We start from the raw sequence: 14,855 nt of genomic DNA, 5'->3' as shown, positions 1-14,855 counted from the left end.
GTCTATTTTAGTGATTGTTTTCATAACTCAAGTCGCTATTCAAAAACGTCTTCAAATATCTTTATTTTCACAGTTGAAACTATCCATATCACTACAAATCATCAAATTATTGATTCTTACAAAGACCTGTAGTAGTTACTCTGTTTACATTTACAAAGAATATTCCTCCCGACATTATTGCCAAAGTGTAGGTTTTTCTGGGCTGCTTTGACATGAAAAATGGAAATCTCTTACAAAATAACAAAACTCAAGATGAGAATATGTTAATGATGCAATGTGCTGACAAACAATCATTTTCGAAAAGCAAACAATAAGTTTCATTAGCACACACAGAGAATTCTTTGCTAATGCATTAATGACGCCTTGCCTTGCCGCTTCAGACATAAAATCCGAATAGAATGAAAACAGAAAGAAAAAAGACTCGGTGTGAAATGTTCCATCTGCGTGGATTATTCGGTTGATATATCAAATATTGTACTTTGCAATGCCAACCAATCATAAAACATGAATAATATATATCGTTGCTTATCATTAAAAGGGCGACGAGACGCGCGATGATGGATTTTCGACGGGAAATTTGATATTTTATGGCATTCTATAAAATATTAAAAAAAAAAAATTAGTTTCAGTTGAAAACTGTTGTGCATGTGCAAGCACATTTAGATGGGAGTGAAAGGAACATCATATTTTTAATTGCATCCCATTTTGGTATAATAAAATTTCTTTCGATACATTGGCGTAGCGTTAGCATAATAAAACAATTAAATTTTGACGAAAAAATAGACCGACAGCCTGTGTACGTAACAGTATCACAAAATTTTTGAAATTGAGTTTCCCAAATTTTTTTTAAATTTTACAAAATTTCAAAAACTTTACGAAATTTTAAAAATTTTACAGAATTTTAAAAGTTTTCAATTTTTTTTTGAAAGATTTTGAAATTTTACAAAATTTGGCAAATTTTTGGTTTACAAGTCGTCATGCTTTGCATGATAGATTCATCTAGATTCATTTCTAGAATAAATGTCGCGAATAGGTCGCTAGTATAAACAGCATAAGGACATCATATCTGCATCATAATATGACTGACAGTTTCTAAAACTGACACAATTACCTTAAGTAAGACGTAACAACTTTTTGAATAAAACGAACCTGCAACTTCAGAATGGCACTTTTTGGTATGCCGAAATAACCTGCTTCTTTGTGCAACACGCCTGTACACATTGAAAACAGACGTTGAACTTTAAACATATCGAATTTAAAAACAACCAAAAATCACGTATGTCAAGAACTTATTGTCAAAGTTATAGTGCGCCACAGTCGCACGTAGGTGTTATACTCTAGCATATTAATCGCGGCTGCCAAAAAATTAACAAGATCATGATTCGAGTTGTTACATGTTTTACGTGTAAATGGTACGAAATCTTACAACGAAATTTCCATTCAAATTGGTGGATTATTAATAATAACTGTGATACATTCAAACTGATAAAAACCTTGAGAAAATAAGCATAAAACGCAAATAACAAAAGACATTACTTCCTTAATGCTATCCCAATGATTGTGGTTGTACGACTAATTATTCATTCAAAACAAGAAAAAAAAACTGAATTGGTTGGAAATGTAGAGATTATTGTTCAGCAAATTGTATTGAACCAGAACATATTTTTCGACTGAATTGAGAAATGTATTCACAGTCCAGTCGGCGAAAAAGTATAGGACCAGTCAGTGTATATAATTATTAAGCGTAGTCGCATTCTCTCAACTGTTTTTTTGAATTTATCAGGTGAAATTAATGGCATCAATCGTATAATTACTTGAATGATTTATACGAATTAATTCCACTTCGAATGGCGATCGCGAATGGTATTTTCTTTACCATTTTAACTGTACAAGTGCATAAGTTACCGATGTAAAATTATTGCTGCATTCGATGCGAGTGTACATTTGTACGTTAGGCGATTATAAATGTTTGATTCTTAAATGTTTTCGAATTGAACGATAAATCTGCAATTTTTTTATTATTTAGAAACTGGATATGTAATCAGGAGCTATAACTAATCGTGCTAGAGTTCTCTGAATTTCTTTCATCGAATAAAAAGCTTTGAAAATATAACCTGCGTCAGGAAGGTCATAGGGCAGGCAAGTTTACTTAGTGACAGAACAGTGTAAATTGTCAGAAACTTAAGAAATGATTTTCGAACGAACTCATTATCTGACCGGAAAATGAGCCACATTTTCAAAAGAACTACAGGTTCCAAGATTTTACCTGAAATCTAGTTACTCATTTTTCAGGTAAACCTGTTTTGATCTAACTAGATTACTAAATTACTGATAGATTTCAGGTTAGTTTAGGTGACCAAGTTTAGGTTGTAACTCGACTTCATGTTCAGGGGGTTCAGGTAATATATGTTATGTTCAGGTTTATGTAGTAATGGGAGTTCAGGATCAGGTCAACTTGACCTCACTCCTAGCCGTAATCTTTAGGCTCTCCTGATCAATTTGAAACCAGTAGCAAGATGAGTGGATAAGAAAAGGGATCTGTAATGTGGAGAAATCATCCGAAAACGTTGAAAGGAATTTCGCCTGTCGCAGTTAATCAACTTCCTAATAGTTACTTAAAGACTAACAACAATCGCTCAAAACATTTTTTGAACTCAATTAAAACATTTTCGTTTTTCAAATTGAAGTTCATTTTCTCCTCTCGAAAGGAATTCAAATAAATTTGTATCGTCAAAACATTCCACAATTTATAATGAGCACAGAATGAAATTCTATTTTGAGAACATAATTCAAAAATGTACACAGATGTTCCATCTCGCTTTAAATATTTTATTATAGTGCATTGACGACGGTACTCTACATTTTGAATAAAAATTCCGGAATTTGTGATCCCGAAATGCACATCAATAATTATAATGGCCTTTCAAAAGACCGAACAAGAGCGTGGTGCAATTTACAAAATTTTGTTTATACAAAGTTTTTGAAAAAAATTTATTTAAATCGAAATAATTCGTTTAATTGCCTTTTATAATACAATTTTATATCATCGTAAAAGTACAAACGTTCATACTCAACTCAGTGCAATCGCGATATTCATTAATTTTTCTTTCTTTTATTGTCTTAACCATTATTACCATTATAAAAGGAAGAAAGATGAATGAGTTGAATGTGATGTGTCTATTTTTGTAAATAATAAAATTAAATATTGAGAATGAGTCAGGTCACTGAAGACATTATGAGGTCAGGAGTAACAGCGAAGTCCGTCAATTGCTAACATATTTTTTGATTAATGATAGTTCAATTCAAAGAGTGAATATTATTCTGTCTACCTAAGCCTAGTAGGGTGTAGCGTTTTGACGAAGGTGTTTTGTTTTTTAAGGCCTGCGGGTAGGTTCGATGCAGAATGGTCCCCTGACCACGAAAATACAAAAAAAAATGAAGTTCGAAGCTTCCATTCGCACCTCTGAAAACCGACTTTTTGGTCCCAAAGCTATAGTGAAATCAGTTCTGGCAACTGTGCGGAAAAAAATTTGTTAGATGTTTTTGATAATTACTCGTAGAGATCGTGGCTTCAATTTGGCATACTTTAAAATTAAAAAAAATTTGACTCACCGATGAAAAATTACAAAAAGTGCTCCCGACTTTTTGAGAATTTTTCTGGATTTGGAGTTGGCGACTTCACGACAATTTTCAAGTCAACAAAGTGATTTTTCTAAAACGAAATACATTGAGTGGGGTATCGTTAGGTATGACCTCTGACTATAAGATAAAAATTATCTTCGATCAAAATATGTCCACTCACTGAACTTTTGTGACAAAACGGTTTCAGAGAGGTGTATGAAATATCATGAACTGAAAAATTTCGTATGAGGAAGGAACTGGTCCGATTTTACTGAATGCTATTTTGAGCTCCCAATAGGTCCCTGAATCGATGTGCGTTCTTAGTTTTTGGGTGCATTTCGGAAAAACTTCTTTTTTGTTGAGGAGGGACGTGCCTGCTTTCTGTATCTATTGGTAGATTTATGATTCAACATTCATAAGTCCTAGATTAATCGTTCCAACAATTTCTTCTTCTGACTTCCAGTCGCCGCGAGGTCGTTTCAATATTGCAATATTAGAAAAAATCAAATCTTCAGGTTAACTTTCATGAACTTCACAAATATTTTTTTCATTCTGCTTATAATTCGCTACATGTGTGCATGCAAAAAGGTGTGCAAATACTTTATTTAATAATTTTCGAATAATTCTTTACAATTTTAATGCACTGATTTTGTTTCTCAGTTCGAAATAGTGGCAGAAGTCGTTTTCATGTTAATTTTAATGCAATTTGATGAGATGATTAGTTAATTATTATTTCGGAAGAGCTGGGAAAGGTCGTGGAGTCTTCTAAATAAATTTTAATCACAAAATTGTGGCTTGCATCTGTGTGGAAGCTACAACAAATTTCATGAATTACAATCGCTAAACCGAACTGGTGTGCTGGTGTGCATGCGTTATTTTGCACCAGCTGGTCACATACAATTCCAAATGGGACCAGCTGGTGCAAAATAACGTATGCACACCAGTTCGGTTTAGCGATTGTATTATCCTTGCTTCTCGTCAGTATTTAGGGCTGCGAGACATTAGTATAAAAACTAACTCTCTATTAAAACTAATTAGAAGCAACACGAACACTAAAAAATTATGCTGAAAATCCTCCATTGCGAGTCTATTAAGTGTATTGTGTATATCATCTAAACCTTAATATTTACTAATATTACTCAAACACAACAAACACAAATCTTCCAATTCTCAAATTATAATATTAACCGCGCGGAAACGTAGAAAAAAAATCATTCTCAAACATTGCACGCGGATAACAATCACAAAAAATAATAAAATTCAAATTTATACTCCGAAGTGCATTATGTCTCACTTTTGGCTCATAAACCAAAATTTCTCTTTCGACTATACCTTCCATTTCATTGCTGTTGGATTTATGTATATAAGTCCGACCCATACTAAGTGAAAATTCATTCTCTTCCTCTCTCGCGGACATAATTGCGACACAACCATTTTAACAGTGTAATGTTTATGTCGCCGTTTCTTTGCTATACTTTTATTATGATTTTGCTCCTCAACAGAATGATAGTATATACACACACTCAACATACGATGGAATTGCTCTGCATGACCGGGGGAGCGGTTCCGCAGACATAGTCTCGTAAATACAAAAAACCACAATAGAGACCAAACTATGAACGTGAATAAAGTTTATTTAGTTGTAAGACAGCGGTTGGATTGGACGTATTTTTGTTGCGTTTGTTTATTCTTCCTTTGATTCTAGATATTAGTGTTTTATCCGTTCGTTCGGTTTATGGTTTATGAATGAAAATAATTTGTGTGTGGAAAAAAGTTGGTTAACTGATTATTGTTTCAAAAAATCTGAAGAACAAAGACGTGAATATTGGATAAGTTGTATCCCCTATATTCGTTAGACATATTATGTATGTTGATGCAAAATGCGGTTTTGTGTGAGAAAAACAATTTTTTTGTTGATAAAACAATAAGGATTAGGTTTCGTGAGCAGACAAAGTAAAAAAAAAAGAATTTGGCAAAAGGACTCAAAGTGACTGTAGTGATTAAATCGAACCGGTTTTTTTCATTGAATTTTATTTCGTTCGTGAATGAATCCATTGTTTACCGAAAACAAGAGAATTTATGGAGAAGAAGTGAATTTATTCGATCAGATTCAATTTTGGGTATTATTTTTTTGCGCATAACAAAACTGAAAATCGTTCTAATTTCGTAAAAAGCTTGAATCAGTGCATTGCTTCAGTGTGTTTTACAAATCATTAACAACAAAAAGAAATCAATCGAAATTTCTCAACAATAAAATTCGTTCAAGTCAAAGAGAAACAGTGAAATTTAGACCGTTTTACCTGGTAATTGTATGTGTGTTGAAGTGCAATTTACGAATTAAAACTTTTCGTGTATTTCTCGTGCTAACTATAATAACACATCAAAGGGATATAACCGTTCAATCGAAATAATTTTCTGGTAAGAATTTAAATTAAAAATTTTTTTTCGATATTTATCACATATGAGGGGAATATCATTCTGAAAAAATGTTGAGACGCGGAACAACATGTTGATGGAATATTTTGAAATCAGATGAAAATTTCTTTGGAAAATGTTGGAACATTTAGCGCAAAATTTAGCAGTAAAATTTTTCACATCGCAGTTTTTTCTGTGATACTTCAAAGACATTTGATAAATTACGTGGATTCTGTTCAGCCATTTATGCAATTCTAGTGAAAAACAAAAGTCTCATAAGGTCGAAATACTTAGACCTACAGTCTCCAATCTTTTTTCTTTCGATTATGCTTTTCGAACTTTTGAAACATTCATTTTCGCAACCTTCTGCGCATCCTCTAAAAATACAAACATTTCATTCTAATTGGAATAGTCCCGAAAATTCGAATTCCAATAGTTTACTTCCGTGAGTATATTGTTGCTCAAATCAACTGTGAAACATGTTAAATTATGAAGTATGAGCTACAGGAGTTTTTGAGTGAAGTATCGCCAAAGTCAAATCGCCAAGATTTTTCTTTGTCGAATCATCACATTTTGGTGTTTCTTCATACTCTGGCGATTTTCCGCAACTCACCATTTTTGGTCGATTGGTTCAATTCACCAAGAAATCGCCAGAATGTGTTTTTTTGCCAAGGAGAATCGCCAAAGTGGCAAGAAACGCCAAGACAAATCGCCAAAATGTGAAGAAACGCCATAAAGACATATTTTCTATGTTTTTTTTTGCGTTTTTTACACTTTGGGCGATTTTTCTTGACGTTTTTGAATGTTATTTTCATGAATTTCGAATTTTATTCGATTTTTTGTATATTGGATTAAAAAGTAACAAAATCTCAAGGCCTATTGTTGGGGAAACTAAACTAAACTCCTAAAGTTTTTGGAGATTTTATAAAATTTTGAGAAATGTTGGAAACTTTTAGCAAATGTGGGAATTTTTAGCAAATTTAGGAACTTTTAGCAAATTTAAGAGATTTTTGCAAACAGTAAGGAAACCTTATAACTTCGGGTAAAAAGCCTTACATTACTATAAAATTAAAGGATAAAGATTAGGTGGTGGATTTTAATGAACATAAAATACGTTAGAGTCATGTCGTAGAAAACTTTTCGTTAAGAAATCTTGGCCAGACTTCGGAAAACTCCCATGACCTATTTTCTGACGAAAATTCAAAATATTCAAATGTATTCAAATATTTCAGAAATGTTATTTATGAGAATCAGAGAACAATTATTTGTTGTGGATTCCCCCTGACCTTTAAGTGTAACTTTTCAAAATGATTTATTTAAATTATCTAATTTTCCCAATAATTTCAACTCAGCTCCGTTTTAATATTCTTCTGATTTGATTCCAATAATAATCTTTCCATGAAAATGTGACCTTAATAGCAGAAAATAAAAGCCATTTAGAATTTATCGAGAAAGAAATATACTTAACAAACTAAAATTGACATGAGTGGTTCAGCATTATAAATATATATTGAAAAATTGATAAATTTGTTCAATCACGCTCTAGTTACTCAAAGTGTGTACTGATTTCTTGTGACAACAAATACATTTGGTCGTTCGATATTTTTTTGTTAAATCAATTTAAGTTTGGAAATAATTGATTGATTCGCATTACAAACGAAAAGTATTTTTATTAAAATCGGTTAAGCGATAAGTCGTCCGATGGAGTTTGGATTTTCTTGAATATTTTGCCAATGAGGTTGAGGTAGGTAGTGGATTGTTAAAGTATACGTTTTCGATGACAAAATAGTTAGACTGAACACTGATAGTTTTTTCTTGTTACATCCGGGAAGTAACCAACAAAAATTTGATAAAAACTTTCCTCTGATTCGATTGGTCCCTCAAGTTCCTAATTCTGATCAAAGTAAATCCACATTCAATTGTTTATTGATTTTTAATTAGTTTTTCAATCTACTAAGTTACATTGTAGGGTCATTTTCGTCGAATTACAATTTAAAAACCTGTTGTGTCATTGCACTATAAAATAATCACCTGAATTCCATTTTTTCCCATTCTTGTCATTAGAATACGACTGATGCTTTAATTTAATCTTTTAGAAACGGAAAGCATATTACATTATGAACATTAAATCTATTACTTCATTTGTGTAAAGTATTACTGTTACATACAAAATCTATTACTTCAATATTTTTTAACATACATTTCGCTATATGATAGAACACTAGCCAGAGTTCATCGCTTATTCTCGTTGTTGTCGATTGCAAATGACTAGCCGATTCAGTTTGATTACTTTTTCGCTTTTTGCTATTGTTTTGAAAGACTGACCCCAATTGTTTCCCAAACAGCAGGCAATATACTGACAATTCAATAAAAATAAAAGTTTCATTGGCAGTCGAAAATGTTAGAAAATGTATTTCTTGACTGCCATTTCTTTGCATATTGAAAAGCCACACACACTCAAATAGTTCCCTTGCATCTTAACTCAAAGCTGTAGTAAACTCAACTACAATTCTAAATTAAAAATTCGAATTTAATCTCGAATATGTGTGCGCCGGCAAACATGTTCTCATTTTATAAGTCAAATAGTCAAAAGATCAATCGTCAGTGGAATAATATCATTTTCAGTAAGAAAGTTATTTCTTCGATTCCAATGGAACAAATAGCGAGAGATCTAACAGAACATGGTATATATGCAAATTGCAATTAAATGTCTCGATTGTTTTCAATGTTCGGTGCATTTGACGACAAGAAAAGTATACTTTCCTAAGCGAAAAACTGCTCAAAAGGGCATCCAGTTTAGGTCAATATAATGTTAAGATATTCAGGATTTTGTTTTAATTAATTAACACACGAAAGCAAGGCCACTGTATGGTCTATGCAACTCAGATTTTTTGTTTTTGTTAATTAATCGACACTCACTCTCACACCGACCATTGGATCATTGGAATGATTTATAAGAGAACCGATATTTCGTTATCATAACGTAACGTACAGTCACCCGAATCGACACTTCCAAAATCCAATCCAAACCTTATAGGTGGTTGCTGCACAGCATGAACTGCGATTAAAACATATCATAACAAATCATGCAACCAGCAGAACCGTTAAGTAAAAGAAAAATTACCAGAAGTACGTGCCGCACAAAAATGACCTTCATTTGTTTGAAAAGAATTCCAAGATTTTGTCATCAACAAAAGAATGCATCTTCGCCTGGTTGTATCATTCGTGTTATTGTAATGATGCCCTACCTTCTGAATTAAATAATTGCATAATGAGAACGTACCTTTGACGATGAGAATGAAAAAGAGCGAAAAATTCTCGATAAAATTGTTGTTCACCAATTTTGTACGTTGTTGGAACATCATTTCTTTGTTGTCACGTTGTGCGGAGTGTAATGCGCTGAATGCATGTACTCGGAGTTACTCATAATAAACATAAATAAACTTGTGCTGGAGCGATGTGTCGCTCTGTAAAATTACACACACACAAAAAAAGACAGTGAACGTGAACAGTGAACTCGACATATTTATATGGCTTATCGAATCGTTTTTAATGATTGCCCTTTTATCTTTAGTACATGCACATTCCTTTTTTCAATATGTCAGACGCTGGTGGATCGTTTAATGTTATTTTTGATTATTTTCATTATTATCTGTTCTCTCTCTCGCAACAAATTCTCGAAAAAGCTGTTGAATTCTTCCATACACCGAGATATCTTCTGTTGACTCTGTTCGCTGCTGTGCTGTGTGTTATTTTTTTTTTTTTTTAAATATAATTAAGCGTTGTACTTAGTTCAACAAATAAATTGATTCTTTATATGGCATCCGATGCATTGGTTACTTTTAATATTATATTGTGTCGTAATTGTTGCATCCACTGTATGTTGTTAACACTACAGCACCATTTAATGATTGTCTTGTTTTGAAAATGTTATCACATCAAATGGACATATACGATTCATTATTATATATGAATGCACGGAGCGCGAAGAGTAAAATTAATAAATTTGAAAAATTACTGGTTGCACGATGCGTCAATTAAAAATTATTATCGCTTCGTTAGAATGGAAGCACTTGGAGTTCATTCATTTTGCTGGCGATGATTTGACGAATAAATGGTTTCTTATCACTCAACATTATTGGATTTTATGGTTCTCAGTGCTCAGTTAGATGAAAAGTATTTTTAGCTTTTCTATCCGGTTTTGCTGTAATTGCAAAGACATCTCATATTGTGGAGATTATGAACTTTAGCTCGCAAAACAATGAGGGGTTCAAACATTTTTGAGACGAATTTATGACATGAACACCAAAATTGTACCTTGTAGAGCCGCCGCAAAAGGGCTTGCGTTAGAGGCTCATTTTCGTTGAAAAGTTACATAAATTTTCCGTGACAGTAGGAGGGGGTCTTGGAAAAGGTCTATCTAGTGCCTGACTGGCCACTTCGAGCAAGTTGGTTAATCATAACTGCAATTTTTTGCTAGCCAGCCCTTATCCGATCGGTGTCTTCAAAACGGTGCAGTAAAGCTTTTATCAACTCTCATTAAAGCCCTAACCATAAACTTAATCATTTACATCTTTGGCAGACACGATAGACAGAGATCCTTACCCGTCACTTATAAGGCCACGGTTTGATACATTTCCCAGTAGAGAATTTAACGCGGGCAACCCTAATATATCCTCAGCCGTCACAGGCAGGAATGCAATTGAAATTGAACGTGTGGAACACAAAATGAAAGCTATTAATCGAAAATGTGTTCCAAAAATTTATTTTCATATTATTTGTCAATTGGGAAGCTCTTACACTCTCTTGCATGCATATGCAATCAAACATTGAAACGGCATTTCCACGATGACGCCTTCAGGCAAAGGTTTGCTGTTGTAAGAAAGAGCCAATCGTATCATATCATCGGAAAATTCTTTTCGAAGTTCAGTCGGAATTTTCGAAATAAATGGCATGAACGATTCGGTTGCATCTGATAGACAATGAGAAACATTTGTCTTACATTTGAAAAGATCTGTTTCGAATGAAATTTCAAATTTGTCGCTTCTGCTCACTTCTGTAGCAATTTATGTCCTTGTAGTAAACAGTTGTCTTCACCATCTCAACGCAATTCGGCTGAAAACCGGCTCTTTCCAATAAATTTGTTAACATTTCCACCGGATTGACTCGATGGTAGTATGGCGATATGAAATTGTCCACCATCGGTAAATATTGCTTCCATTTATCATACAAATCGTAGTACATGTCAAAGAGTCTTTGCTCGGCGATAATAAAGAGAAGACAGTCTCCCGTTGGCTTCAACAATTTGTAAATATTTTCTACTGCAAGCCTCTGATCAGGAATCAAGTGTAGACATAAAAGAGAAAAGAGATGATCGAATGGTTCATGATTGTTTAAAAATTCGCTAATATCGTCACCGATATCCAGTTTATCAAACGACACTTTCGATGTAGCAAAATTTTCATTGGCAAATTGAACCATCGATTCACTAACGTCGACCCCAATGAGTCGAGTAAAATTTTCCGGTAGCAGAGGCACTATGCAATCATTCGTTATATCACCACCAGCACATCCAATGTCCATTACAGAATCCAGTCCGTCTGTTCTCCATTTGATCATTTTCGAATACTTTTTCAATATTTCACCTTCATTCTGTCGTAAAGGATTCCAATGTTTGTATATGAATGGATCATTCATCCTCACTTTTATTATTGAAACAATAAGTGTATCGAGGCTTGTAAATTAACTGTGCTGTGTCGTGATTCACAACGATCTGAAACGATTTCAGAAAATGCCGTGGCTTTTAAGATGTCGTTTTTAACCTAAAGCGATTATGAGAGCATACAATGTGTACATTCAAACACACAAAATAAGCTGTTCTCTCAAGTTGCTATCAATATAGCTATTTTCATAATAAGGTAGTAAATGGGATTGTTTTGCGCACTAGAGTTCGGCAACACATCGTGTGCGCAAAACCCCCATTTACTACCGTGTTAGGAACAAGGTTTTATCTACTGTAATGTCATAATCACCATAAAAAACAAATTTAAAAAATCAAACTGATACATAAACAAGCCATGACGCCGTCACTCATTCATATTCCCCGCAAATAAAACACACATCTAGTATACTGTCAAGAATTTGTCAATTTTTAGTGAATAAATGAGAAATTATCGAAGTTTTCCGTGAATAAATGTGAAATTATCGAAGTTAGCCGTGCGCAAATGGCTATGTATCGAAATTTTCAGTTAATAAACGTACGTTCTGTGAATGACGTATTTAAATCTAGCCCATTTTGATTCTAAAAGTGACACTCAAATTGGGAATATTATGACATTACAGGAGATAAAAATACAATTTACAAAAACAACCGACGCCAATTTGTGGAGATTATTTTATATGATCTTCATTCGTTTCCAGTTCTTTGCCCCACTGAGAAAATCAAAAAAACAACCACAACAATTACGAATTTTTAAGATACTCCAACTCCACGTAAGGTCAAGCTACCCAGTTTTTTTGTCAAAACAGAAATAGATGTTAGCTTTTAAGCACTATTGCACTAGTGGTCACGAAAAAGTTGCAATTGGAAAAGGTCTGCATTTTAGTCTATAACACCGAATGTCAAAAGGACCGAACTGACTCAAAAAGCCCCTCTGGTATTGCATGAAGGAATTTTGTCATTGCACTTCCTTCATATACAGAAAAAAATCAAAAAGCTCAGAGGTCATCGCCCGAATGTCCATAGGACCAGTCTGGGCCTGAATGTCAAAAATCTATTTATGTCAATGAGGAAGCAGTACTTTGTACATCAATTCCCAACGTGAAACTAAGCTGAGTTTATTTATTCTAGAACCAGATATTCAGAGGCATCCTTGGGCTCTACTTTACCCAAATCATTTTTTAAACACAGGTTGCCTTTCAAAATATTTTTCAATCTAGGAAGGGAGCTCGGTGTAAAGCTTCTTTGTAATGAGATGATTTAATGTAATGCGTTCTAGCCTAGGCTCTAGCTTACACATTGGTATAGCTCAATTTTGGCAGAAAAATGCGTTTTCTTAATGACGAACAACGCCCAAATGTCCATAGGACCAGCCCGAGCCTGAAAGTCACCATCATAAAGGTTAAAATTATAAAAATAAAATTCCATTGCTGTGGTCCAATAAATAAGATCCGGTTGCTAATACCGTCATCGTAAACCTTTCGTTAAATAAAACTGTAGATACACCAAATCCCAGAGGTAGAACTAAAAATACAAATTGTACCGTCTCCCAACACTAATTTTGATAAAGAGAAAACCACACAAATATTTAAAATATAAATTCTTGATTTAAGTCACCTGAATGCAGTTTTACCGCGCGTTAAATTTCACATAAACCATAAAAACCTCTTAAACCATTTGTTATCACGAACATGGATCTGTATGACACTATGTGTTATAACCGTACAATGTGTAAAAAAAGATGAAATGTAAGAAGAGAATAATTTTTTGGGAAGTGATCATTAATTATAACAGTGTGTGGGATGATGTGAGTGCAGCGCGCACTCTATACGGTAATACGAAGCGATGGAAAACAAAAACAAAAATTAAAGCTTAGAAGTGTTGAAGCCAACAGTCGGTCGTCGGTGTGAGATAAGAAAATAAGGAACACAAAAAACAAAAATAAATAATTTTTGTGCACGTTAAGTGAATATAATGAATTGATGGTGATACCATGCTTGCGTAAAAGGTGAAATTTTTGTTTGAAAATAGAAAATATTATATCGTCGCTTCATAAGCTTTATGAAACGAGTAAGTGAAACAGTTCGCTTAGCGTTTTTTTTTTGCTTCGTTTCTTTCTTTTTGGTATAATGTCTTTACGCTCAATTACACAATATGCACATTGATAGATAAAAAGCAAATAAAATTTAATAAAGGGATTTTCCTTATACGGACAACATGAAAAATTAGTTTAATTTAGGTATAAGCTCTAATAATATGCAACGTAAATAATTTATTCACGCACAGATCTTTGATTAGCCATATAGAAATGTTATGGAGCTGCGCTGGTAATGACAATCTATATAATACACTCCCGAGTAAAAGCGATTTTATAGGTTCCACACGTCTGATTGATGTATCTTAAAATGTAGGTAATCGTAGATTTATTAAAGAAGAGAGAAAAAAACGAAGTAGCGAGTTGCACGTTTTATTCATCTTTTTGTTTATTAATTTTTGACGAGCTGACGATAAAATCGTATGTTTCTTTGTTGTAATACTTACGAAATGAGCTGTACGATTTCTTATTTCATATCAATGGTGACCATTTCTAACCACACACGTTTCGAATATCATTACCCAGTTCAGCGATGACTGTACAAAATCTCTAAGGTTTGTAAGTTAGCAAGACACCTTTCAAATATCTAAATTAGCTTCTCGTCAATATTTTTTAAAATCCCTTCAATTTACGAGAGTTGATATCTTTTAGTGGGGTTTTTGTTGAGTAGTTGTTCCTCAATTCCAGTTGTAACAAATTTATCTTGTCAATCAGAACTTTAAACAAACGAAGACACAGATTTGTTCGTTATGCCATGATTGAACCTTAAAAGATTGAGTCTATGTCAATGTTAGTAAGCATAACAATGATATAGTTCAATTGTGAATTGTACAATGACAGTGTAGGTCCTCATGATACGAAATTAGTGAGATTTTCTATGCGTCTTTGATAAGTTGGATTGATTATTTTAGAATGAACTAAAGTCAGAGGCAGTGAAATTTCAGCATAAATTTGCTTCAGCTGTATTTCCGCTGATACGCACATACAATCAAAACTGTTAATACT

The 14,855-nt window shown here is 33.4% G+C and overlaps 2 protein-coding genes across 4 annotated transcripts in view; one reads left to right on the top strand and one right to left on the bottom strand.

Annotated features, from left to right (window-relative positions):
• LOC119073049 overlaps positions 1–14,855 on the top strand; it is a 243,173-nt gene that overhangs the window by 118,388 nt on the left and 109,930 nt on the right. Inside the window, exon 1 of one of the 3 annotated variants that reach the window (XM_037178370.1) lies at positions 5,254–6,039. The exons of the other annotated variants lie outside the window; for them this stretch is intronic. The gene's annotated coding sequence lies outside the window, so the exon portion shown is untranslated. Of the gene's footprint in view, positions 1–5,253; positions 6,040–14,855 lie in introns of those variants that run through there. 3 annotated transcript variants of the gene reach the window in all.
• Positions 10,792–11,794, bottom strand: LOC119073096 (juvenile hormone acid O-methyltransferase-like). Its single transcript, XM_037178414.1, has 2 exons — positions 11,091–11,794; positions 10,792–11,008 (listed from the first exon to the last, which is right to left on the bottom strand). Exons 1-2 carry the CDS (start codon positions 11,731–11,733, stop codon positions 10,833–10,835), a joined length of 819 nt encoding a protein of 272 aa, XP_037034309.1. The 5' UTR covers positions 11,734–11,794; the 3' UTR covers positions 10,792–10,832.

This window comes from Bradysia coprophila, chromosome II (assembly GCF_014529535.1).
Source record: "Bradysia coprophila strain Holo2 chromosome II, BU_Bcop_v1, whole genome shotgun sequence".
NCBI lineage: Eukaryota > Metazoa > Arthropoda > Insecta > Diptera > Sciaridae > Bradysia > Bradysia coprophila.
Note: the sequence above shows the minus strand (reverse complement) of the source record. Positions and strands in the feature narration are given on the sequence as shown.

Excerpts from the sequence above, each read along its gene's own strand:
- LOC119073096 (XM_037178414.1), bottom strand. The coding sequence starts at position 11,733 with ATGAATGATCCATTCATATACAAACATTGGAATCCTTTACGACAGAAT. Across the intron at positions 11,009-11,090 it reads GGACATAAATTGCTACAGAA|ATGCAACCGAATCGTTCATG; the intron begins GTGAGCAGAAGC and ends ATTGTCTATCAG.